Source organism: Globicephala melas, chromosome 6 (genome assembly GCF_963455315.2).
Source record: "Globicephala melas chromosome 6, mGloMel1.2, whole genome shotgun sequence".
Taxonomy (NCBI): Eukaryota; Metazoa; Chordata; class Mammalia; order Artiodactyla; family Delphinidae; genus Globicephala; species Globicephala melas.
The window spans coordinates 43,593,032-43,620,649 of record NC_083319.1 but is presented as its reverse complement, the minus strand read 5'-3'; the positions used below and the strand labels follow the sequence as shown (position 1 = coordinate 43,620,649).

The 27,618-nt window shown below is 42.6% G+C and overlaps 1 protein-coding gene across 9 annotated transcripts in view; it reads right to left on the bottom strand.

Annotated features, from left to right (window-relative positions):
* Positions 1-27,618, bottom strand: part of PRUNE2 (prune homolog 2 with BCH domain) — a 271,726-nt gene that overhangs the window by 82,472 nt on the left and 161,636 nt on the right. For all 9 annotated transcript variants that reach the window (XM_060300830.2, XM_070045737.1, XM_070045738.1 and 6 more), the window contains 3 exons: positions 17,669-17,827; positions 7,887-14,463; positions 6,789-7,554 (listed from right to left, as the gene is read on the bottom strand). In XM_060300830.2, the coding sequence (XP_060156813.1) occupies positions 6,789-7,554; positions 7,887-14,463; positions 17,669-17,827 (7,502 nt within the window). The remainder of the gene's footprint in view (positions 1-6,788; positions 7,555-7,886; positions 14,464-17,668; positions 17,828-27,618) is intronic.

Here is a 27,618-nt window from a genome sequence, read left to right as displayed (position 1 = left end):
TATCTAATTGGCAAGCAGTGGGCTAGAAGAGAGAAGACTTCAGTTTAAGTCCCAACTTTACCACGATCTCATTTCTGGATGATATTAAACAGCTCACTTATTGAGTCAGTTTGTTCACCTATGAGACTGGCATAATAAAACTTGCCATGTCTATCTCAAATGGAAATTGGATGGACCCAAGAACATAACATATTAGTCTATCTACCAGCACTTACTGGAAGCCTGCTCTGGGAAGGGCTGGCCAGAGGCGCAGAGGCGGCTGGGGTGGGAGTGGGATGGGAGTGGGGAGAGACACCAAAATAGGCTCTTTTGGGAAAAAAAAAAAAAAAAGATTTAAGTCCTGAATTAAAGTAACAATTTAAAAGGACTTTTGATGATACTTAATTATCAGCACGTAGTCACCAAATATAGTGCACCAGATGATAAAATATAATTACGAAAGTAAATGAATGCAGAGTCAGTGCCAAGTTTGGTCTTCCAGGTTTGGTTCAGGGCAAAGCCAGGAAACAGTGAATAAACAAGGGAACACTGTCGTTTACAGAGTATCGGTTTACCTTGGAGAAAGGGCAAACGTTTGGAACTGGGATAGAGCCCATTCAAACAGCAAGACTGAGGGGGGCGGGTAGTGTGTGCTCAAAGAGTGTGATTCTTCTGACAGCCCAAACATATCATTACCCGGCCTCGAGAGAAGGAGTCAAAAGATTATCCCTTCACCCGTTTTTCATTTCCAGCATTCACATGGGTGTAAGACCCAACGTACTAACTCCTCAGCCGAAAGTCACAGACAGAAAAAGCTGATTGCAGAAGGTCTCATGAAAACACATAAAAGCATCTTCTAGTGGTGTCACTCGCAGGGAGAAAGACAAATTCTTTTCCATAGTCTTGTCAGACAGAAAAAAAAAGCCCAAAGTTACTAATTTTAAAAGAACAAAAGAATGCACAGAGATCACCGTAAGAAGCAGGTCACGGGGAATATGAAATCTATTGTGTTTCAATGTCATTTTTATTTTAGGGAGTACCAGATAACTCACCTCGCAGAAGTAGGAGACAATGGGATTGACATATACACACTACTATATATAAAATAGATAACTAATAAGGACCTACTGTATAGCACAAGGAACTCTACTCCATACCCTGTAATGGCCTATATGGGAAAAGAGTCTGAAAAAGAGTGGATATATGTATAACTGACTCACTTTGCTGTACACCTGAAACTGACACAACATTGTAAATCAACTGTACTCCAATAAAAATTTTTTAAAAAGATATAGCTCCATAAGTATAAGGATTAGGTTACTTCTGAATACTCTGTTCCAAACGTACATGTGACAAGAGCTCCCCCTCCTTTCCATCCCTCTCCCTCCTTCCTCCCCCACTGCCCTCTGCTGCATGTATCTACAAAGGTTGGACAAGTATTGTCAATTTTCTTAGTCCTCTTGGAAATTATTTACTTCCATCACCCTGTACAGCTATATCCTTGCCCCACACCTACAGAAAGCCAATATATTTGTATAGCAATGTATTTATACAATTCCGATGGTGAGTTTACAAACGTTAATGGTTCCATGCTCTCTTAGCATGTAGTTCAGGCTTCTGCATATAACCTCTGATAATGTTATGTGGCAACTTGGCTAGGCTATGATGCCCAGTTATTTGGTTAAACACCAGTCTAGATGTTGCTGTGAAAGTATTTTTTAGATGTGATTAACACCGAAATCAGAAGACTTTGAGAAAAGCAGATTACCCTCTGGAATGTGGGCCTCGTCCAATCAGTTGAAGGCCTTAAGAGCAAAGTCTGAAAGTTTCCTGAAAAGAAAGGAACTCTCCTCAAACCTGCAACACAGAGACTCTGCCTAAGTTTCCAGCCTGCTGCCCTGCAGAATTCTGACTCAAAACTGCAACAACTCTTGCCTGAGTTTCTAGCCTGCTGGCCTGTCCTACAGAATTCAGACTTGCCAGCCTCAAACTGTGTGAGCCAATTCCAATTCCTTACAGGAATTTCCCCTCCCTCCCTCCCTTTTCTCTCTCTCAGACATACATATTTCTCCTATTGGTTCTGTTTCTCTGGAGAACACTGACTAAAACACAATGACCCTTTCTTCACATGACAGTCTTGCAACCATGCCTTCCTTAAAGTAAATACATACACGGTTCTTTGTTTTAAGAAAAGTCTGTGTGCTGCAGATGACTCTGTAGATGTTCTCTGTGACCACACAGGAAAGCTCAGGCATATGCATCACTGTATGGGGTATTGGCATGCAATCCTTAGCTGGCGGGTCTGCAGCTGGAGGATGACCAAGCTGTTGGCAAAAGCCTCTGGGAAGATTGATCCTAGGGAACTAGAACACAGTGCTGAAGATCTCACGGGAGATTGTTTATCTCCCAGCACTCATAACAAGTTTTGTTAACAAGAGACAGTAGGTGAGGTACGATGAGAAAAGGTGTCTTTCTAATGCTCCCTCAGATTTTGAGAAATGGCTTAGTGCTCTCCAAAACAGTGTGGGAGCTGAGAGGAGGTGTGGCTGGCTGATGTGAGGGCAAGAAGCCATTTGTAGATGGTGTGTCATCTTGCATATACTATCAGCCTACTTTCATTTTTGAAGACCAGGTTTTAATTTTTTTTTTTCAGGACAGTCTTGATTTTGGTCCTACGATGAGATTATGCATCAGAAGATGTCTCCAGGTTTTTGGCCTGGAGAATATGGCTATCTTATTATCATAATGCTTCTGTGATCGCCTTCCTGTCTCCAGGATTTTCTTTATGTTACTCTCCTCAGTTAACTTGGCTGGCCTCTCACCCCCTTTCTCCACCTTTCCAGACTATGAGCTTCCTTTAATGCCTGTCTCAAATCGCAGTTCTCAGGACCGCAGTATGACTTTTGTGGACCTTAGTCACTTTTGCCTTCACGGGCTCCTTCTCTCACTCAAAACAAAACAAAACAAAACCCTAAAAATTTGCTTCACATCTGCATTGGTAGAAAGAAATGTAATCCACACCGGAATATAATCCACATAGGAATATAATCACTTTTTCTTTTAATTTTGAAAGAAATTCAAAGCTTCTCATGGGCCTTTTAAAATATCGTGGGCCCTGGGCACTCTGCCTCCTGATGCTGCTGGATGATAAGTCATCCTCGTTCCTCCTCCATAAAAGTATCCTATACAGATGCCTCTCTCTTAACTTATTAACATAGAGAGGCTCAAATTCAAATCCCAGCTTCTTCACTTTCTAACTATAAACCAGAGCAAGTGATTCAAACTTTCTGGACATCAGTTTCCTCTCTTGTGTAATTCTTACCTCATACAGTTGCCATGGTAACGTGAGACCCTGCATATAGAATACTTAGTACCTGGTCCAGAGCAGATGTCCATTAACTGGTAGCTATTTACATTTAACCTGACATTGGTCATCCACTATCTTGATTTAACCATCACACTATTATCTACCTTTTCACTTATGTTTAACTCCTGTATTAAACTAAACTCCTAGAGGGATGGGACTAAGTTTTAGACCAGCGGTTTTCAAACTACTGTGCATCAGAATCCCCTGGAGGAAGTGTTGAAACACAGATGGCTGGGTCCCACCCCGAGTTCTTGATTCGGGAGGTATGGGGTGGCGCAGGTAATACGCCTTTCTAGCAAGTATCCAGGTGACGATGAGGCCTGCTGGTTTTAGGGCCCCATTTAGAAAACTACTGTTTTAGATAACTCTGCACCCTCCCAAAATCTAGCACAGAGAAAAGCTTTCAAATACTTCAGAGTAAATTATTTAGGCAAAAGGTAACACAAAATCCAGCGGGAAAATCTGTCCCCTCCCCCAGCTGTGAGAAGATTTCCATTACTTCAGGGGCTGGGCAGAAAGAGATGAGCAAAGAAATCTCATTAAAAGAAAAGAGGCAGGCTTCCCTGGTGGCGCAGTGGTTGAGAATCTGCCTGCTGATGCAGGGGACACGGGTTCGAGCCCTGGTTTGGGAGGATCCCATATGCCGTGGAGCAACTAGGCCCGTGAGCCACAACTACTGAGCCTGCGCGCCGCAACAAGAGAGGCTCGCGCACCGTGATGAAGAGTGGCCCCCGCTTGCCACAACTAGAGAAAGCCCTCGCACAGAAACGAAGACCCAACACAGCAAAAATAAATAAATAAATTACGAAACTCCTACCCCCAACGTCTTCTTTAAAAAAAAAGAAAAGAAAAGGGGCTAGTGGCACAATTGAACACTGTCATCTGTTGGGTTTCAGGGGCATGTGCAAAATGCAGACAAGAAGCCAAATAACAGCTCAGCCAACTCGAGGCTGCCTGTGTTCTGAGCTCAATCTATAACAGTGCCAGCAGGGCTGCTGGGATCCATCTGCTACTCTCTTTTTGATAACAGATCTGAGGTCCCTCTGGAAGGAAATAGCTTGACAGGAAGAAAGAAAGATTAGGCCAACTTAAAATGTCTGGATTTATGAAGCTGCACTTGAATGTGGCACAGCTTTTAACTCTTTACAGCACTTTGCTAAACGTCAATATACCCCTGCTATTCTTTCTGATTTCTCTGTCCCTTTCATGGAGACATGTGAATGCCAAAGCCCTCCTGGACACTTTCTATTTATACGTAAATTAAGGTCGCAGGATTCAATAATGAAGGAAGCCTTGAGATCCTCCAGCCCAACGCACCGATTTTATGGACGAGGAAACTTAAGCCTAGGGTTAATCCTAAAATACGTAACTGGTAGTGGTAGAGCCAGGCTGGAATCCAGCTGCCTTGATTTGCAGTGGGTATGTAGTGTGTATAGTCCTTTATGCTCCTAAAATGAGTAGGAAAATGATATCCTAAATGTCCATCAACAGACGAATGGATAAAGAAGATGTGGTACATATAAACGATGGAATATTACTCAGCCATTAAAAAGAATGAAACAATACTGTTTGTAGCAACATGAACGGAACTAGGGATTACCATACTAAGTGAGGTTAGTCAGAGAGACAAATATCATATGATATTACTTGTATGTGAAATCTAAAAAAAATGATACAAATGAACTTATTTACAAAACAGAAACAGACTCACAGACTTCAAAAACAAACTTACAGTTACCAAAGGGGAAATGTCGAGGCGGGGAGGGGATAAATTAGGAGTTTTGGATTAACACATGCACACTACTATATATGAGATAGATAATCAACAAGGTCCTACTGTATAGCACAGGGAACTCTACTCAGTATTCTGTAATTACCAATATGGGGAAAGAATCTGAAAAAGAATGGATATATGAATAAATGAATCACTTTGCTGTACACCTGAAACTAACACAACATTGTAAATCAACTATACTCCAGGATAAAATAAAAATTAAATTTAAAAAAAGAGTAGGAGGGCTTCCCTGGTGGCGCAGTGGTTGAGAGTCCGCCTGCCGATGCAGGGGACATAGGTTCGTGCCCCGGTCCGGGAAGATCCCACATGCCGCGGAGCGGCTGTGCCCGTGAGCCATGGCCGCTGAGCCTGCGCGTCTGGAGCCTGTGCTCTGCAACGGGAGAGGCCACAACAGTGAGAGGCCCGCGTAACGCAAAAAAAAAAAAAAAAACCACCAAAAACAACAACAACAACAAAAAAAACCGGAAAAAAAAGAGTAGGAAAAAGATATCTTTTCTCCACTATATTTTTTTTTTTGCGGTACACAGGCCTCTCACTGTTGTGGCCTCTCCCGTTACGGAGCACAGGCTGCGGACGTGCAGGCTCAGTGGCCATGGCTCACGGGCCCAGCCGCTCCGCGGCATGTGGGATCCTCCTGGACCGGGACACGAACCCGCGTCCCCTGCATCGGCAGGCGGACTCTCAACCACTGCGCCACCAGGGAAGCCCCTCCACTACATTTTAAGGAGGAAACATGATTTTCTCCTTTACTTAGGTTACTTTTCACAACATGCCCTTTTGTCCCTGGAAGCAGAAGGGCTTCATCAGAGCAACCGAAGAGAAATGAACCACCATAAACAGTTTTAGCAGGACCTGGAAACTTGAGGGCAGAGACAATGTCCATTGGTTACCCAGAAACTTGGCCAGAGCAGATTCTCAAAAACCGAATGGTGAGCGAACGAATTTCTGGTTTGACGGTTATTTGCCAATTTTTCAGTCAATTAAGGAATGAATGTTTCACATTAAGGTTTAAGCCTGCTGTGGATTCTCCTCGTTCTTTATTAGTAAGTTAGATGCTTACATGAAACCACAATCACCTTTTCCGTACGATAGGCAGTGTGTCTGCTGGAAAAGTACAGGCTTTGGAGGTGGAAACTTTTGAATCCCAGAGTGTTCACTCTGTTTACTTAATTCTAGGCAAGTTACAGAAACTTTCTGAGCCTCAACTCCCCTCCCCCAACCAGTATGTGTAAAATAAAGATAATACTACTACTTGAGGGTTTTTGTAAAGATTAAATAAGATAATGTGTGCAGACTGCCTTGCACTATGAGTAAATGTGTGTGTCCTCTCCCCTCCAGCACCAACTGCCTATTTAAGGGTAATATAGGTATGGAGTAGATGAAGTAAGTGTAAGTATCAGGAGAGTAAGTATAAGACTTTGGATGGAAACTGAAGGGACTTTTTTGGCTGAAAAGGTACGCAAATCATCATCATCATCATCATTATGGTTACCCAGCAGCTGCTTTTAGGGATGATGTGCTTTGAAATAAATATAAGCAAAGCTCCTATCATCTAGGTATTCTTCACATTCCATAGTCCCTCACCATTTCCCCAGTTTCCAATAAAACAGTTTTCAGGAAAAAAAATAAACTGAGCTTTTTGCTTACCCTTTTGTTCTTGGTTTCCTTGTTCTGGGCTCAAGAAACTCTGTCTCCTCCTCCATTTCCGTGTCAGGGATTATGTTCTTCTGAGAAGACTGTGGGGAAAGCATTTCCCATTCACTGTAATGGGTGACAGCCTGCAACGTAACTGTATCGGGGCCAGTCCTGCCTTGGCTCATGCTTTTCCAGGATTGGCTGTCCTGGCCAGAGGCTTCCTCTAGTGCTGAAGATTCTAGAGGCTTCATCTCTCCCAGGATCTGCATTTGGGGGCCCTTACCCAAGCTGTGATCAGAGGCTGGCTCCACAGCCTTGCCAGACCATCCAGGCCCTGAGTCCCTAGTCTCCGATGATGCATCACCAACCTCACTACAGCCCAAGACCATCCAACTCTGGTCTTGCCTAGGGCTTTCAAAAGATGATCTCTTACCATCTTTGGAAGACATTCTCTCTGCAGAGAGATGAATGCTTTCATTTAAGGAAGCAGGGTGATGTGTGTCTGGGAAGCATGCTAACTGAGTTCCTGGCAGCCCCGTTTCTTCGGAATCTATGTGAAACTCTTCTAATTCCGACGTGATTTCTCTGGCCTCACAGGCCTCTGGCTCTGGGGGTGAATTTTCTTCGTGCTTTACAAGTATGTAATCCATGTGCAGTGCATGATGATCTTCATTCTTCTCAGGGTACCTTTCTCCCCCGTATTCTGATTTTATGTGCTCAGGCTCTTTGGTAGGAATTATGTTTTCTTCTTCCAACTCTAATATCCCCTTGCTGGTACCTAGAAGTGGAAGATGAAGGTGAGAAGGAGAGAACAAGGCTTAATTAACCCACCGCGTGACTTGTGATCTTTGCAAATGATCTATCTAAAGAGAGAGAGTTCAAAAAACATTTTTATTTTGTAGAGCTGTTTAATTTTCTCAGACCCTCTCAAGGATACTTATTAGACAAGCGGTAGAAATGACTGCGGTAAGGCAGAACTTGGTTAAGCATGCACTGCAAATGTAGTTAGTTCCTCTATAGCCACATTGGCAGGGAGAATGTGTTTTACAAATGCATCGATGGAAGGAAAGCAGCAGTTTCTTGAGGGTGGAGGAATGAAAGGTTTCTTACCATTTGGTGGTCCTATGTCTCCACCTGCTGGTGAATCTGAATGATCTGTTTCTACTTCCCAGTCAACGTTTGATGGAGACAACTCAATGTGGGCGTCGACTCCGACAGGCAAAGAAATGGACTCAGGGTCTTCATGAACATGCAGCACAACCAGCTGGCATTCAGGCTGTCTGTTTGTGGCCTCAGCGTGGTTTTCCTTGTTTCTTTCAGCAGGAAGGGAAGAAAGCAATATCTCCGTGGCTTCGCTCCCCAGAGGCTCATTCTCTGGAGTTCCAGCTTCCTCTGTGGTTTCGACACCGGGAGTAGGTTCCGTGAGATAGGACAAATCAAATGGAGGTGTGTAAGGTGCCAGCTCTTGCTTCAGGGCATCTTCCAAGGGAGGGTCACCGCCATAGACAAAGTGTTCAGGCTCTTTCATTAAATCTTCATCAATATTTTGGCCCACGACTTCATACTCAGAATCACCCCACGAGGCTTCAGAGGAACAGATATCTTGCTTCCCTGCCTCCCCATCAAATGGCATTTCAGGATTTCCTTCTGATAATGTCAGTTTACTCATGTCATCTGTTGTTCCCGTGGATGTGTTGAGACCTGAGGCATCGCTGAAACTGTGGTCAAAGGCAGCTTCGCTGACATCCAGACAAGTGTCTGAGGCTAGCAAAGTATCAGGAACTGTGGCAGGATTCTCGGTAGCAAAAGCTTGCTCACGGTCCGACGGGCCCCCTGCATCGGTCTGATTCTCAGGAGAAAAGTCTTCTGATACCCAAGAGCTGTTGCTATCCACAGTTGGCTCTGGGTGAGTTACACAAGTATCAGTTCCCATGTTTTCAAGCACTGGGATTGTTCTGTCAGTGGGTTCCAAAATTGGTGCTCTATCTGGGTTGGCTCCCTTTTCTGACGCTTTTAAACCTGTAATGTTCTCACATTTGTTTATTTCGGAAGGTTCAGGAGAACCTTTGTGAGAGGCAGGTTGAGATGAGTCTTTCGTGTTTGCCTGCTCGCTGATTCGAGGCAGCGGAATTGCGTTTTCAGAAGATAGTTCCGAAGGATATGGGACAAATTCCCGCGCCGGCTCCTGACTGGGTTCTTCATCTCTCTCTGGCTCGGTGGGATAGAACTCACTGGATTCCCCTTCAGGCCCCATCCCAGCACTAACGTGCTGCTTCGTCTCTGGCTTTGCTTCATAATCATGACATACATCAGGGCTGTTAGAAGCCTGGGAATTGCTGTCGTGGTCGCAGTGAGTCAGTATATCAGGATTCTCACCATCTGTCTTCACACCGAAGGGTTGTCTCACATCCGTCCACAAGTCGGGCGAAGCTGAGGCCAGTTGCCCACCCTCTTGGAAGTTGCCGTGTAAAATATCTGGTACAAATGCACCTTGGGGGCCCTCACTAGGGGTAGAGTCGTCCCGTTCAGAGCCTGACTTCTTTATCAACTGGGTGGAAGAACTGACAGCAGGGAAATCTTCAGGTGCAATGCTTGAATCTGTCATTTCACTGGGGCGTGATTTTTCTTCTCCCCACCAATCTGTTTCTTGACACTCAGGAGTTGATACATTAGACATAATGCATCCATCTTCATCTGTGTGAGTAAATGTTGGGTCTGGCTGGTTGCAGACAGACAGCACTGTATTCTGACACTGCTCTTGGGTAGGTATTTCAGAGGTGAGTTTGTCACTGGCAGAAGACATGGTCTGTTCTCTGGAATCCTTGTCTTTCATTTGGTCCGGTGTTACGAGCTGGCTAAGCTGACCAGCTTCTGGCTCTGGTTGCCTTGGTTGAATGTTCCAAAGTGGCTCGTGGGCATTCTCGCCATTATTATCCAGAAAGTGTGACTCGTGTTTATCACCGAAAGGATCGGTACCGTGCGTTTCCAGGGATTCAGTATCACCCTGAATGGGTACTCCCCAGGGATCCACGTTTTGGCGTGGTGAGGAGTTCACCTCTAGCACAGCACTTGAGTTAGATAATTCCCCTTCAAACGCCCTCTCCGTTGGCTGCCCTTCCTGTAGGGAGGCGTTCCACCACTCCGTGCTCTCAGTGGAGAAGCCAGCCATTTCCAAATCAGAATAATTTTCGTTCTTTAGTTCAGCTTTGGGAGGTATTTGCCATATGGCATCTCCCGTCCTCCCCGTTTCTGGAGAAGACCTCGTCTCCTTCTCCACTGCTGTAACCTGTATTTCAGTCTCCTTTAGTGGCAAGAAATTCCCATGATCAGGGCTGCTTTGTTGATTGTCAAAGAATGGGTTTGACTTATTCTCATTCTCTGCTGGTTCTGGACTGCCTGTATAGGCAGAACATTCCTCAGACTTGGGATCAGCTGTGGCCAAGGACTTATTAGATTCATTCAATGAATCCCAAGCTCTGAGTTCACTCTGAGCAACCTGGCAAGTGGCTGAACGGATCTCTTTCTCCACTGACTCTTCGTCGCCTACACTATCATCATCAGAACCTGAGCTTGTTGAAATGGACTTGGCGTCCTCTTGCTGCACAGTTTCAGGAATATCACATTCACTTTTTTCCTGATGGCTAACCACTAGATTTCTTTCCTGATATACATCTAAATATTCAGAATATTTGCCTGTCTCAGGGCTAGACAAAGAGGAAAAGGAATCACCATCTATTGAGTCATTCCAAATCTCTAAATATTTAGGAACATTGTGATCTAAGCTCTTTTCAAACTTGTCCATTCTGTTTTTCTCCAAACCCTTCATTTCGGTATTTGCTTCTACTTGACCATCAGTAGTAATTAGTTCAGATTCTTGGTCATTCTGTGTATTCCAATCATCTTGGTTTTCCTTCTGATGCCCAGTATCGGGTCCTTGGTCCCAGGAAGGCAATGCAGCCGAAGAGTCATTTAGGTCAGGACTGGATGCACTTGAACGTGTATACTCACTAGAAATACTGTCTCTGTCATCATTTCCTGATAAATTGGCTCCTGGAGGGCTGTTTTCAGTATTCTTAACTTCGAGATTCTTAGTTATCTCAGAACTTGTGCAGTTGACCTGCACATCACTGTCTTTAGGGCCATCCCAAAGGTCAAGTCCTTGGGGACATCCATAAGGTAGGTCTTGGTTCATTCTCTCTGGCTCCAGAATGTAACGTTCTTCAGCTTCCTCCACATCCACTTCAGGTAGAGATACACTTATTGTGGAATTCAGCCCACCTGAAATTTCAGTAGTTTCACCTGGATTTCTGTGACTCGTGAGGTGCTCTTCACAGGTCTCTTTTGCCTGCAGGTGATCTGTGGACACCTCTGTTTGCACATCACAGGGGTCTGGAGTGTAAGACCCCTTCTCATGCTCTAATACCTCCTGGGGTTCCTCCGTTTGAGGAATGGAAGTGACTGAAAGAGAGCTGATTTTGCCTGATTCATTGGAGATTTCTGGATGATCAGATGCAGCTGGGGAAGGGCATTCCTGGCCACCGTGCCCTTTTCCAGAAGCCCCTGAGCTTCCGTCCATCAGCTCCTCCTTACTGGGGCATTCCCTACCAGCGGCTCCATGGGATTCCATCTCACTTTCCTTTTGTCCATAACTGGGACCCCTCCAGGGATCTGAGCATGCAAAATGCCCTGAATTCTCAAGTCTGGTCACCAGATATGCCATATCACTTGGTGGGGTTCTCCTGCCTGTGTCCTGCTTCTCAGGACCAAGTGTTTCTGACTCACTGGCTCCAGAGGCTTCCAGCATGTCTGGGATGTGACTGTCCTGAATTTTTTCTAATGAGCTGGACGTTTCAGGAGGTGATTTGCTTTGTTCTGGATCTGTAACATACGATGGGCCGGGTAACATTAATGATGACATGGCGTTATCTCTCATAACAGAATCCCAAATACTATTCGCGATCAGCTGCCCGCTTTTTTCGTTCAGCATGTGATATTCGTCGGGAGCAGTGTCCAAGCTGTGCTCAGAAGAGGCAGGGAGTTCCCAATCTACCTGATTTGCTTCCTGAAACTCCACGCTCCAGGGTTCTACCTGTCTCACTGAAAATCGGGTTTCGGGTTCGGAACCTTCAGCCATGAACCCCTGTGCCTGACCTTCACCGGTGATGGCCACAGCTGCACTGCAGTCATCCCAGTCCAGGTCGTTGTCCATATCCGAGATGGTCGCAGTAGACTGAGTGTCCTCCAGAATCACTCTGTTCCACAAGTCGAGATTGTCGGGGGCCGCCTGGCAGGAGTTAGCGCCGCTGTGCAGAAGTGTGAGCTGCCGGTTTGTTTCATTGTACAGCTGCATCATGCTGGGGTCATCGTAGCTGGACTGGCTGCTTTCCCCAATGTCATCCTCCACGGAGGTGTTCTGATCATCGGTGGGCTCTGCTTTGAGCAAATCTTTATCTGGGCTGTGAGGGGCGTTTATTTCAGAGCTACCATCTGCGTGAGGTGAAGCCCACATTTTCAGGTTCCCAGGACCTGAACTAATTCTATTTCTAGGCGGCTGCTCTGGGGACTGAGGAGGCATGTCAGCATCCCCTGAGGTACAGTTAGCATCTTGTGACTCGAAACCTGCCTCTTTAGCAAATGGCTTGTCTCTGGTTTCTTTTTCGTCTCCAGCAAATGTTGGTGAAGTACAAGAGTCAGAGGTGGAGTAGTTGGTATCTAAGGGGGATGGCACTGAATCTTCCCCTACGTTGGATGCACTGTAATCGGAACATTTATAGGATAAGAAGGAATCTTCCCAAGGTGCTAGGACATCTGACCCTCCTTTCTTGTTACCCTCCTCAAAAAGGTTCCAGGAATCTACATTTTCGTACACCTTCCCCCTAAGTTTTGCATCCACGAAACCATTCTGATCATCCTTTACTGGCTTAGAACTATTCCATGCGTGCTCCAGATCAGACCTGGGATTTCCAGATACAAGAACATCATCCCCGGAGTCATGGTTCTTCTTGCCCCAGATCTCTGGAACTGCTTCACTATTTGCATCACTGGGCGAACTGTCTATGAGGTCTTCTGAAGGGAAAGAAAACCCGCTTTTTGCCATGGCCCACTCGTTTGGGTCCCTCACAGAAGGTGTCTCACCACTCATGGGGTGCAGATTCCAGGTATTTTTCAAAGCTTCGGCGTCATCTTCTTTAGCAAATGCTCTCCAGGCTGGGAATGACGCTGCAGCAGCTGGTTCCCCGTCATCCGTGGGATTTCCCCATGGCTCAGGCATGGCTGTGGGTGAGCGATCGGAACGCCACAAAGCAGCAAAGTCTTCTATCAGGTGGTTTGTTCCCTGAGGAAAAGCATTCGGCAAATGCGAGTTTTCGGGGGACATATCCTGAAACTGCAAGTTTTTCTCATTTTGGTCTCGAATATTATTGCTGCCCAGCCCAGGCTGACCAAATTCTGACTCCCAGGGATTTGACTTTGGGAAATCAAGAGTCTTGGGTTGAAATATAGAATCTGAGGCTCTCCTATCAACTGGGCTGGGCTTATGATCTTTCCATGACTCGGGGCTCTGGAAGACAGATTCCTGTTCACTGGAACTCCATGCATCTGCAGTGTTTCTAGACTCAATCTCCAAACCACCCCACCAGCTGCTGCACCGTGCCTGGGCTGGAGGTGGCCCAGTGTGACCCGTGTTGACTGTTTTGGGGGTCATGTCTTCTGAAGAGAGTAGAGCTGGTTCTTCAGTGGATGGTGAGCTCTCCACAAAGCTATTCATGGGTGTTGGTGGGACCCTCCTTCCAACATTTTTCAGACTTTCTGGTGAAGGAGATTCATCTTCCACAAACCCTGTCAGGCTCAAATTTCTTTCAGAATTATCACGGGGACTTTCTTGTCTCTGGACAAACTCCTCATCAAATTCCACAAGGCTATCTTTGCCAGTCCCTGACAAAAGAGAACTGGATGAATAATTCGACACGTCCATCCCTATCTCATCAAGTCTTTTAGGCCCCGTGGCAAGCTGTCCTTCTGATGAATCACTGTTGGGGAAGAAGTCATCTGTTGGGGAGTAGTCTGCAGAATGGGAAGATGGTTGGGACTGCCCAGAAACCATGGGTGCTGGGTCAAAGTTGAAAAGGTCAAAGGATTCACTGTGTTCTCCAGATGGGGCGTGCTCCTCCGCTACTGCCCCTTCAGGGATGGGACTGTAGGAGTCAAATCCTGGGAGGAGGCTGTGGTGAGGCCCAGCACCTTCTCCCACTGGACTGTCATCACTGAGGAAAACTGAGCTCTCCTTGGACGAGCGACTGCTCCTAATGGTGGCCAACCCGCTATCCGGGCTAACGAGGTCCACGTTGACATCCACCTGGGCCTGGTTAGAATCGCTGAGATCGGGAGGGTTTTCCATGAAATTCACGGAGCTGGGCTGTGGCTCTATGTCAGAACCATACAACTCCATAATCCCGGAAGACCCCTGGGAGAGCGGGGCGCTGCCTGCCACTGCTTCTGTGGAGGATGTCCGGCTGTTAGAGGCCATCTCTGGACACCTCCTATTGATGACTTCCTTGACCAGGAGAACCACGTGATCACAAGTCACTGAAGGGTTCTCCTGCTGATACACCAGGATCTCGTCACAGCCACATTCAAAGGGCTCCAGCTCCAGGCGAGGGTTCTGGCACTCTTCCAGTTCACAGCAAATCTGTCGGGGAGGCACAGGGATTTGCGTGAGCACTCAGGCTCTCTCAGCTCTTTGCAATTTGTCTTTCTTAATTTTTTGTAATGTAAAATTAATCTGTGTTCATCTGTCTAGAAAGAAAGAGAACTGAGAATTGTATAACATAAAATATGGAAAGTCCCACTTAATATACCACCAATGCTTTCTTTAATCCTACCAAATTGGCTTTTTGTTGAACCCCAAATCATATAAAACCTTTCCTCAGTGTAACTTAATACCATCTTCCAACAGGAGTAAAATTCAGCTTTGCAAAAGCGAGAGATAATGCTGGTTGCTGACAAAACTAGGGGAAAAGTATTGGAATAAGGGAAAATGGGGCAGAAGGAAGGCTCTTGTTGGTAGCAGGCAGCCAGGACCTGCTTTAACCTCTGAAAGCCTCAGAAGGCAAAGGAGAACGTAGGAAAGAGAAAGCAGCTACCAGGGGCAGCTTACTCAATGGCACTCAGGCCCCAACTGTCTCTTCCTGCCCCAGGAAGCATCTATACGGGGCCCAGGACAGACGAAGCTGCCTTGGAAGGCAGGGAGATGTGTGATGGTCAGTGTGAGGCCCAAACTGGGCTGTAGCTCTATGATTGTTTTAGGAAATGTTGAAGGTATTTTGCACACTGGGCATTTGAAATGGCCCCATAGGATTAGTGGAGGCAATAATAACAACAACAACAACAATAATAGTAACAACTACAGAGCTCACATAGATAGTAATAATAATAATTAACATTTGTTGAATGCTTTCATATGCCAGGCACCGTTCTAAGGGTTTTATGTGCATTATCTCCTTTAATCCTCACAATAATTCTACAAGGTAGGAACTTTTTTTTTTTTTTTTTTTGCTGTACGCGGGCCTCTCACTGTTGTGGCCTCTCCCGTTGCGGAGCACAGGCTCCGGATGCGCAGGCTCAGCGGCCATGGCTCACGGGCCCAGCCGCTCCGCGGCATGTGGGATCCTCCCGGACTGGGTCACGAACCCGTGTCCCCTGCATCGGCAGGCGGACTCTCAACCACTGCGCCACCAGGGAAGCCCTACAAGGTAGGAACTTTTTATCCCCATTTTTCCAGTGAGGAAATAGACAGGAAGCTTAAATAACTTGACCAACAACACACAGCTAACAAGTGATGGAGCCACATTTTGAACTCAGGCAGTCCAGCTGCAAAGGCTGACCCTTAACCAACTGGGACCACATGGCCAAAGAAGAATTCCTCTAGAGCAGTCTTGACTTTGTGTTGCTCAAGATTTCAAGGAGATGTCTCTTGGGCAAATGGGTGGGGAGGGTTGGGGTGGGGGCCAAGGAGAGACAGGGTGGAGTCAACTCAAGGGCTTCTAACCTCTTCATCCACTCTTCTACTTCTGTCTGTTTTAGATTAACCAATTTCTAGATTGATTTGCTACAAAAAGTGATTTGAAAACCACTGTATTGGAGGCTTAGGAGGCCTAAGTCCTGTCCCTAGGAAACCAGTGACCAAAGATAAAATTCAGCTTTGAAACTCAGTGCAGAGCAAAGCACTAAAAAAGCCACAGGCTGGTGATGCAATTCACAGATGTATGTGGGTCAGAAGGGTACCAAAAGCATCTGCAGCAGGAGAAGGGGGCTCATTCATATCTGGACTTGAGGGGGCACAGAGAGGCTGGAGAGTGACTTCAGTCATATATCAAGAAATGGATCTCTTGGGGGACAGAAAGTGAGGATGTCAAAGAAGGGAGTTGAGACTTCACCTCTAGCCACCTGTGGGTAGACCAGTTGTCTAATCCATTAGTGAGGAAAGATAAGTGATGAAATCGTTCTATGTCCATGTTATCCATATTATAATGAATTACATATGTTCTCATATTAGTTATTAAATGTACCTGCTTTGGCATACCCACTGCCCTATTTTCATTAATTTTGTCTATTTCTTTTTTTTTTTTTGCGGTACGCGGGCCTCTCACTGTTGTGGCCTCTCCCGTTGCGGAGCACAGGCTCTGGACGCGCAAGCTCAGCGGCCATGGCTCACGGGCCCAGCCGCTCCGCGGCATGTGGGATCTTCCCAGACTGGGACACGAACCCATGTCCCCTGCATCGGCAGGCGGACTCTCAACCACTGCGCCACCAGGGAAGCCCAATTTTGTCTATTTCTTATATTTCCAAAGCCTTGGGTTAAGACTCTTTTCTCAACCAAGAAGATCTGACTGATTACCCAACCAGAATTTTAGTACCTGGAGAAAAATGGTTGTTTTTTTTTTTTTTTTTTAACTTATATGAATGTTTTTCTCAAGACATATCCAAGGTGTCAGCGTGGTTGTGGTCAAAAAACTAACTTGGATTAAAGCTTCAGAGCACAGTTACTAAACACTGGACACCAAACAGATGTTTAGTCAGGGACTAAACTTTGTTATCACCAGGTGGCAGTCCTCAAGGAAAACGGTACCCAAAGGAGGACTAGCCCTTATTGGGTAAAAAGAGATATGATCTTTCTCTTTATGAATTCAGCCTAGAAACGAAACAGTTATGGGGCTCTTTTAAATGCCCCTATGTGGGGTGAAGGGAGCCAAAAGGTACAAACTTCTAGTTATGAAATAAACAAGTCATGGAGATGTCATGTACCGCATGGAGACTATAGTTAATAATACTGTACTGCGGATCTGAAAGCTGCTAAGAGAGTGGAGAGTAGTCTCCATCACAAGAAAAACCCTGTCGTCATGTATGGTGATGGATGCTAACGGGACTTATTGTGGTGATTATTTCACAACATATACAAACATTGACTCATTATATTGTACACTCGAAATATAATGTTACCTGTCAATTATACCTCGATTTAAGAAAAAACAAAGGCCAACTTTTATCTCACTGACAATTCTATTTAGATGATTTTTTGGTAATACAGCACCAAAACTAAAAACTAAAAACCTGAATTGAAGCACTGAAAACTAATTGATTAGTTAATTAACTAATATAGCATTGAAACTGAAAACTAAAAATCTGAATTAAAGCACTGATAAATAAATAAATCATTAACTAACTAACAGAATGTGTAAAATACCCCCAACGTTTCTTAAAACTCAAACTCTAGGACCTTATCTCTTGGACCAATTTCTTTAAGTCAGCAGTCCATGGCCGTCTTCTACCGCATGTTCTGAGAGCCAGCAGGAGGGGAGATGCAGTGAAGTGTGCTGGGTCAAGGAGGTCCTTACCTGATTGCACACCTCTAGGTTCTCAGAGTACACAGCGATCTGTCGTCTGGGCTGCTGCTCCTCCGACAGGTAGTTGGCCAAGAGGATGAGGACATCAAAACCGAACTTGTCTGAGAATGCTTTCAAATCACTGGTGATACTGCTGTGAAACGTACAGTCCTGAAACGACAGTCAATTTGATATTAATGTCAAACTGCCCAGCTCTGGAGAGTTGTGCCACAAATTTGTCCAGTCTTAGGATGTATTACCACTGATACTTATTATTAGATGCAAATGAAATAAATACTTTGCTTTGAGAAAGTTTGGAAATTTTCATGCTATGGCTTAAAATATACTTTTGCTTTTTTTGTTTTGTTTTCCTAAACCAGGAAAGGAAGGCATCTTTGCTATTAAGAATAGTTTATAGAGGAACAAATAGCTTAACATCTTTTTCCTAAAATGTTTATTCAAATACTGACTTTGTAAAACATACTTTTCCTTTTATTGTTCATAGGACATAGGAATGTCTGCTGAATATTATTATTGATACAACCTACTAGAAAAATAGGAGGAAGTTATTGTTCTTTTCTATAATTGTTTTCTAATGGTTATCATTAACTCCAAGCAGAATTCCTAAAGATGGATTTAGCTGAGTCTACTGAATGCCTTTTATTCCAGTGTAGAAGTCTAGGAGATTTGTGTTAGGGATGTGATGTCAGATCTGCTTGCTCTAAGTGGTAGCTAAGGAGGAATGAATAATTGTGGAAAAGGGACCCATTACCGCAGAGTACCCAGACCTGTGACTCACATCATCTGTGGAAATGTTCTGGCCTTTTCGAGTTTTATTAACTACAATGAGAACCACTTTGTCAGCATGGTTGTCTCTCTTTCTTTAAAAAATAAGATAAAATAAAATACACTGAAGACCATATCTTAGCCCCTAGCATCATGCATGGCATATACTAGTTGCTCAAGAAAAGTCTGTTGAATGACTGGAGAGACATATATACAAAATCAACCTGTGCTACATAATCCTTTATCATAGTGTATATATATGTAATAGCACATGTAAATGACAATCATATAATCATCCACTGACAGTCCACTGCTCTACTTAGTGAAAATCACCATGACGTGCATTCAAGAGATATAAAGAATTCTAACTTTTTTCTGCTTACGAAGTCATCAGAATTATGCATGCCACTGGTAAAACATTAAAGCAGTACAGAGATGTGTCCCATAGGAAGTGGAAGTACCACGAACCTCCTCCTCAGATAACCATGATGAAGAACTAAACAGTGCAGTGCATATAGGTGCAGATTTTTTTCATGTCCAGATTAATGTTTGTATATGGTAGCCCTTTGACACGTGTGAATTTGATATTTGTGGCTTAGACTATTTACTAGCCACTTAAAATTGCCGTAATACGTGTACTCTGTAATTCTGCTGAGCCAAATCTCAAGGTCGATGAGGTTCCCGAGAGGGCACACGAGAAACCTGGCAGTTGGGTGGGCCCAGCCCATCACCAGCTTCCATGCCTCTAGGAGCCTTGTTGTCCACTCCTGAGGCCACTACTCTCATTAGGCATCTTCAGTTACAAGGTGCACATGGGAATTCACAAAGATCTCAGGATATATTGCTGATGAATACAAAGGATCTATCGCACTGACTTGGTAATGAAATTTATCATGCTCAAATACAATAGCTTTTGGAAGTATGCACACGGTCAGCTTTCATGCTTTTAATTTATTGTCCAAGTGTCATAATAATAATCATCTTTAGGTACTTCAAAAAAATTAATTCACCCACAAAAGTAGTAGATATTTAGAGTGAGCTTTTAAAAAAAAATTGGACCTATTATACACAATGTGCATTCAATAGATACAATTATTTCAAATCATCATTGGTATTAACCATCGAGAACCTCAATGCTGAGCTTTTTGCCATTAAGAATTGTAAATGAAGATATGGTCCCAAAGGAAAACAATAATGGACAACTCCACGTACATCTTATCTCCAGTGACTGAAGGCTTTGGCACAAGAAAACTTACAATTTTCCTTTCAAAATATTTTTTTCATTATGTACATAAACTCATTCCCCCAACATATTTATAAACCTTTGAAAGAAGACACACCATTTCTAAGAGATTTTCACATACAGTAACAATTATCATGACACTCCGAGCGGCGTCACTCAAACAAGAGAAGGCTGGTTTTACTGGTACCTCAGCACAAGATTAAGATTCAGTAGAATAAGCATTATTCAAAGCCATACTTGTGGAACATTTGCTATTCAAAAATGTTGGCTGAGCTCCAACCTGTTTGGATTCGTCTGTGTTAGGGACTTCCGTGGTGATCTAGTGGTAAAGAATCCGCCTTCCAATGCAGGGGATGCAGGTTCGATCCCTGGTTGGGGAACTAAGATGCCACATGCTGCGGGGCAACTAAGCCCATGCGCCACAACTACTGAGCCCGCGCACCACAACTAGAGAGAAGCCCGCACACCGCAACGAAAGATCCCACATACCTCAACAAAGATCCCACATGCAGTAACAAACACACGGCACGCGGTCAAAAATAAATTAATTAATTAAAATTATGGCTCTAGGATCTTGCTAAACTCAAGTCCAGCGGCACTGGCACTGTCGGGCATCTTGTTAGAAATGTAGCGTGTCGGGTCACACCCCAGACTTACTGAAGCAGAATCTGCGTTTCCCACAAATCCTAGGCAATTCAAATACACATGGAAATATGAAGAGCACTGCTCTAGGGAGCCGTTTTTAATTCATATATTTTCCTGTGAACCAATCCTTTGGGCTCTCTCAATGCTGTCACAGGACTTTTACTGACTCAGGCCCTTAGCTCCTTGCCCCTCACACCAGCCTCATCATAAACGTCACCCTGGGGTGTGTCTTTCTGGGCCGCTTTGTTAGAGGTTCTCCTTTAGCAGCCCAGGATTGGGTCCAAGAATCTGTAATTCCACTATGTATCTCAAGTGATTCTTAGAATCAAGCTGCTTTGAGTAATACTTGCCCAGTTTTCCCCTGGGTGGCCCCGAATTCCACAGGATCACATGAGGTATTGATAAAACAAAGATTTATATGAAGCATTTAGGCATATTAGAGAAATAAAATACTTACATTTTACAGTCACCCCAAAACAGACTGTCAACAACTATGTCCTATCCACCCCAATAAAATTGCCCAAACCAGATTCAATCTCACTGGCTTTAGGATAATGTCAGGAGTTTCATGTTTAAAACAGAATCAAACAAGGGAATGAGTAAGATTCTTCAGGAATCCGGGAGGCAGGGTCTGTTTGTTCTACTTTTATGCCGGTGCTGTTTGCATAGGGCATAATTTATTATTGTCTTCTAGCTACGCAGGGAGTCATGTGCTGTAACAGCTCTTATGTTGCTGACAAGCTAGGCTGGCCCTGAATAAATACCACTTCATCATCAACACAACCCAACTGTAGATACAGGTTGGCATTTTATTCCCCCCATCTGCCTTCTACCTGATAAATTACTGTTTTAGTTACGAGTATACAAATACTATTTGTTAATCTGCTCAAACGTCTCCAAAATGTTTTCCCTACCTTAAGTTAAAATTATATATATATTTTATATATATTATTATATATATTATATATATTATATATATATTATATATATAATTATATATATAATATATATAATATATATATATATATATCTCCCACTCAATTTGCCAAAGGTTTAGAAAAGAAAGGAACCCTACCTTCATTTACCACCTAACCCCACCATCCAAACTTCCACGTTTGAAATATGACCCCGGCCTGAGATTGCTGCGTGGAATTTAGGAAGTTACTTTACTAATCATTACACCTGGGAAATGACTGGCCAAAACCCAGACTATTCCGACACGCCAGTTAGGAAGAATGGGGACGTGTTCCCTGTCAGTCTTCTGTCACTCATGGACGCAGAGATGAGATCATTAAACATTTTGAGAGGTCATGAGTTCTTTTGCTTCAGTAATTCCTAGTTTTGAAATGAGTAGGAAGACCTGAAAACGTAGGGAGAAAAAGGCTTTGTTATTTCCTGGCCAAAAGCAAGGTGTAGATCTCAAGGGCCCTAAGAAGAGGTTGATGATCATAAGGGCAAAGGGCAGGAAAACAGAAATGATAGGGCTCTATTTTAACCAATATGACAATCAAGATAGTGATAGTGTCCAACAGATTTACTACATTAGTGGTTGAAAGTACTTGGACAAATGCAGTGGAAAATTCCATTCTCTCACAAAATTCTATTTTATTGACATTTCTTATTCCATTGCTCTGAAAATTTTAGTTTTCATTCTATACACGCATAGCTTTAGTGCATCACATGAAATAAAAATGATCTAAATAATGTCTTAGACACATGTGAGTCCTTAAATGTGCATATTCTTTGAAAGAGAAAAACCCACTCTCCTTACATTGCTCATATATTTGTATTTCTATTGTCTTCTGAATCCCTCCTGTCAGGTTTCTGCCCCCATCATTCCATTGAAACGGCTCTTCTCAAAAGTATCAATCATTTCCAGGTCACGAAATCCCAAAATCTGTTTCCTGTTCTTACTCTAATTAACTTCTCCCAAGAATCTCAAGAGGTTGATCTTCCCTCCTTCTTGAAATATTTAACTCCTTCACTTTCCTGTCATTGCACTCTCCTTGTTTTTCTCCCAACTCACTGGCTACTCCTCAGTCACCTTTGCTAGTTCCTCTCCCTTAGTCAACCTCTAAATGTTCCTAACCCCTTTCTCTTTGTCTATACATTCTCCTTAGTGATTTCATCCAGTCACATGGCTTTCAAACCGCCTATCTGCCAGTGACAACCAAATCACATCCACCTCAACACTAACCTTGGTTATCCATGTGATACCATCACATCAATGTCTAATAAGCATCTCAAATAAAATACAACCTACCTCCACCCCAGTCTCCTCCACAGCATCAAATTGCACCACCATCCACCCAGTTACTCAAGCCAAACATCTAGGAATTGTTCTTGATTCCTTTTTCCCCCCCGCATTCTTCACATAATCCATCAGCAAATCCTGTTAACTTTCCCTCTAAAACATATCTCAAGTCCAGACACTTCCCTCACTTCTTTCCATCTCTGTTAGTGTCGTAGCCACAGTTGCCATTATCTCTTCCCTGAACTTGGGTGATAGCCCTTCAACTGGTCTCCCTGTAGCCGCTCTTGTCTCCTCTCCCTGAGATCAGTTCTCCACACGGGACCAAGAAAGAGCTTTGAAAAAATGTAACCAGAACCATGATATTCTTCTGCTTAAAACCCACTCAAAAGTTTCTCAATGGAATAATTATTATTTACATTGCTTTATTTGTTTTAAAACAGGGAAGAGACAGGTTTAATGTCCTGGAGACTGAGTTCTTATAAATCAATGAGAAAAAGCAGACATAGCAATAGAAAAAATAGTTGATGAACGTAAAAGACAATTTACAATTGAAATACCTGAAACCATTAACAAAGAAATCCTCTCATAAGAAAATGTTTCGTCTTCTCTTTTCCTATAATTGGTAAATATGGCTGAATGGGCATTCTCATACACTGTTAGAAATATATTCTAAAGAAATAATCATATATACACACAAAAGGTTTGTGGACAAAGCTATTCACTGAATTATTACTATAATAACTAAAATTTGAAACAGTCTAAATATCCAACAATAGAGAACTGGTTCAATAAATTATGGAACAGTAACATAAAAGAATATTATGTTGCTATTAAAAATCATGCTGTCAAAGAATACTTAATGACACAAAAAAAGATCATAGTGTAAAGTAGAAAATAATTTCTATAATCATAAATTAGGATGTCATTTCTATAGTTATTCAACTAATATATATTGAAGTTAACATATGATGGATATTAAGATACCTTGATATTAAAGTTGTCATAATTTAGCCAAATTGCTAATCTATAATCTGATTTTGTCTCTCCACTATTTTAGGGCACTCTCTCCAAGGTTCCTAGTAAAGACTTCGGAGGTTAACTCTGGCTTTGCCATTCACTAGCTGGGTACCTTGAGTGAGTTTCTCTCATCTCTCTGAGCCTTAGAGTTCCTCATCTGTAAACCCTCACCTCATAACACTGCTGTGAGTACTAAGGACATATGTGTATCAAAAAGCAGGCCCAGTGTTTGGCATATAGTAGACAATAAATGTTAAATCCCTTTCCTTTCCTGATTCATCAACTATCAAAAGGTCGTTCTTAGGATTCATGGGAGTAATTTGATTCATAGAAAGTATTTCACAAATTCTTGGTATGGGAACTGAATATTCATATTAAAATTTCTTACCTTATATCCTTTATAATACTGTGAACTTTTAAATGATAATCACACACATCTTTTAAGTCATTAAAGTGATTCACATGTAAAATTCCTAGATGTGAGATGACAGAGGAAGTTACATATGAAGCAAAGTCATTTAAAAAGTAATATAAGATATAAAAACTCCAGGTCAGGCAGTGTTTATCTTATTAATGGATCCTTTATCCTTAATTCCAAGTTAGACTCAATGAATGAGCTTCTGTTTGCCACTATACAAATAAAGCAACAGAAAAATGTGTAGTGATTTTTTTCCTTTAGCCACATCACCATGGATAGAGCCTTTTGCATCATTCCGAGTGCCACACTACCTTTGAGACAGGCTGGGACCTGGGACCCTTTGCTGCAGTGCTTGCACCTGGACAAACGTCTCCTTGAGCAACCAAATTCAAAGAAACTACAAGGGACTAAAAATAATTGTGTACATGGGCAGCTGGGGCCCAATTATGGACAACAAGATCCAAAAACCTAAAAAAACCCAAACACCCAACTGCCACTTCTGAAGAGCAGGGAGCAAAAACAGGGGGTTGGGAGCAAAAGCAGGGTACTGCGCATGCCCCCTGCACTCAACACCACGAAAGGGGTGGGCAGACCACCTAAGCCGCCCCTCTGGCCCGACCCCTGGACACACCCCTACCCTCACCCCATGTAAGGAACCAGCTTGTCCCCACCCCCCACCCCCGCTTCGGGGAGCGACAAGGGAACCTGTTACTTGTTTTCCCTCTCCCGCTCCTGCAGCAGGGGCCCCATTAAAGCCTTGCCTGAATTTCTTGTCTGGCCTCTTATCAATTTCTGTTGATTAAGGAAGACCAATAACCCTGGTCAGTATCACATTCAATGGATTTTATTCCTCGTGCTAGCACTCATCCCATTTAGGTCCAGTACTCTGGACTACGCACATAATCCAAAACAGTTGTCTCTCTTACAAATTAAATATATTGAGTAATGCTTTTATTAAATAAAAGAGAAATAAATTATTTTCTGATGTCATGGACAAGCTATTCCCAGATTTATTATGTCTGAAATTTTTTTCTTTTTCCAGGAAATAGAAAAATCAAGTGAGGAGATATAACCTGTAGGTAGGATGCTTGTATAAAAATCATGACCAAGATTAAAACACAAGCTCATACAGCTTCATCTTTGAGAACAGTGAGTCTTAGAAAGATAGTATGACAGTCCATAACTACCTTGTAAGCAAAATGGTCAGCATGGATTGCTGAGTTACTGCAATTTACGAGTAGAGTCTGACATTTATACTCTGCATAGATTTACTTCTAGACTGAGGACTATTTTATCAAGATATATGAAAAATGCTGAGGTATGTACACAAAAGTTCTTACTGAAAGCTTCATGATTTATGCTACCAAAATTCCATTATGATGTTTAAAATATTCAGCAATAATAAAGTCTGATAATTTTGACAGGAAAATGATTTATGAGAACAGAAAATGCATAAATTAAAGAGATTTGATTCATTCTGTCTTTTTGTACGCTTTAATTGGTAAGCAAAGATATTCCCCATGTTTTTACCACATGTTATTTTTAAAAAACTCTATGGTTCTTATTTCTATAAGCAAGCCAAGGCATTTTACTACTAAAAACTTCTACTAAAAACTGGGTCTATTTCAACTATATTATGCATCATATTTTGAAAATAGAGCCAAGCAGTACACGTTATCATTCAAAAAGAGAGCCCGTTCATGAAAAGATTTTGTGAAAATTAAAATACTACAATATAGAAATGAATAACAAATATATATATTTATTACTTTTCATTTAAACCAATAGTATATTGCCTAAAACGATTTCCTCACACACTGCTTCTGCATTAAGCACTCTGTTAAATGCTTTACATCATCTCATTTAAACTTTAAGATGGCCAGATGATGTTGGTAACGTTATTTCTGTTTTGCATTGAGAAAATGGAGGGTTTAGAAGGTTAAGTAATTGATGTTACACAGCTCACATGTGTAAAAACAGGACTTGGTCCCAGGTGAGTCTGACTTCAGAGCTCAGGTTCTAACCTGTATGTTATTCTCAAATGAAATAATTCTTGAAAGACATTACTCACTCCATTTTTAATTTCATAAAAGTTTTTTGCTACTCCCTTTACTTCCGTTTGTTATTAATTCTCCCTCGTCACTATACACAAGCAAGCCACATCCTTGATTTTAATCAATGCTAATAATGTGATGCTTAAACTTTCTGATGAGTCAATATTATCATGCTTTATGATTAATTTCCAGTTTCTCATTTATTCTGTAAAATATTGGTGTAGGCTGACCATTAACTCATGTATGAGCCTAATTGAAAACTTGCCCAAAGAAACTGCTATAAAGTTTCTGGCAGCAATACATACTTTTAAAAGTTGGGTATGCATATGTACACACAAAAAAAGCAGATGAACTGGCATAGTCACGGTTTGTCCGGAATTACCCTCATGTAGTTTTTCTTGCTCTGTTACCTTAGACACACAAACAATGGAAGAATCCCCACTTTACCATTTAGTATGTAAAGAAATCTCATCACTTAAGGATGCTCCTAACATTACTTTCCTTCTGCTCAAAAGCCTAGGGAAACCAGGAATTAGGATTACAGGGAAGGGATACAAAGACAAAAGAGGTAATTTTTTTTACCCCAACCGAGTGGGCATCTTAATACAAAGAGCCTATAATATCACCATTGTTTCAAGCAAAGCCCTCTTGTAAAGGCACAACTATCAAAGACTAATTAATGTATCAATCTGCAGATGCTTCAATTTAGGTCAAGCATGTCATAAGTATTAGAGAAGAAACCAACAATCTTGTAAGCAATCATCCTTGTAAGGTCATCATTTGGGTTGAAGAATTCAAGAATAGAGGGAGACAGCACATGAGTACTGAAAACCACTGTTTTCATGTCATGGGACAAATAATTATAAACATTTCATTAATGGAGGGAAAGAGAGAAAGAGAGAGAGAGGGAAGGGGGAGGGGAGGGGAGGGGTAAAGATGAGAGGGAGATTGGGAGATGGTTCATCTGAAAGCACAGGTGTAAGTTAAGGACTTCTTGAAATTAAATGGGTTGCTTTCAGATCAATCTGAAATTAAGCAAGTTGGCATACTGCCTCATCCTCACTGTCTCCATCATAAGGAGAACCAATGAATGTTACACCAACAGACAGCTGCCCTAGAAAAAGATGCTTATCTACTGTACTTCATGAAAGGGAGTCCTAGGTAGCCTCTCACAACTAGTTAATAGTATATAGAATACTTGGATGTGGGGAGGTTCACAACCAATTAAAGACAAACACGTCATCACCTTATTTACCAGCTCAGCCTAATTTACATTTTCTTCAAGGACAGACCCATAATCAAAACTTTTCAATGTAGTATGAATTTAAGGACTCAGTGAGAAAAGGGCTAGACTGTTGTTCCACTTAAGGACCCCTTTATTAAAGTTTGCATATGTTTATAAGGATTTCTATATGGGAATGAGTAACTCAGGACCTATGCATAATGGAAAATCCACTCACTAGGCATGCTTTATTTTTGCGATGGTAGAACCTGGGCAACACACTGGCTACCAAATAATAATAAATTATTTCCGCAATTGTGTAT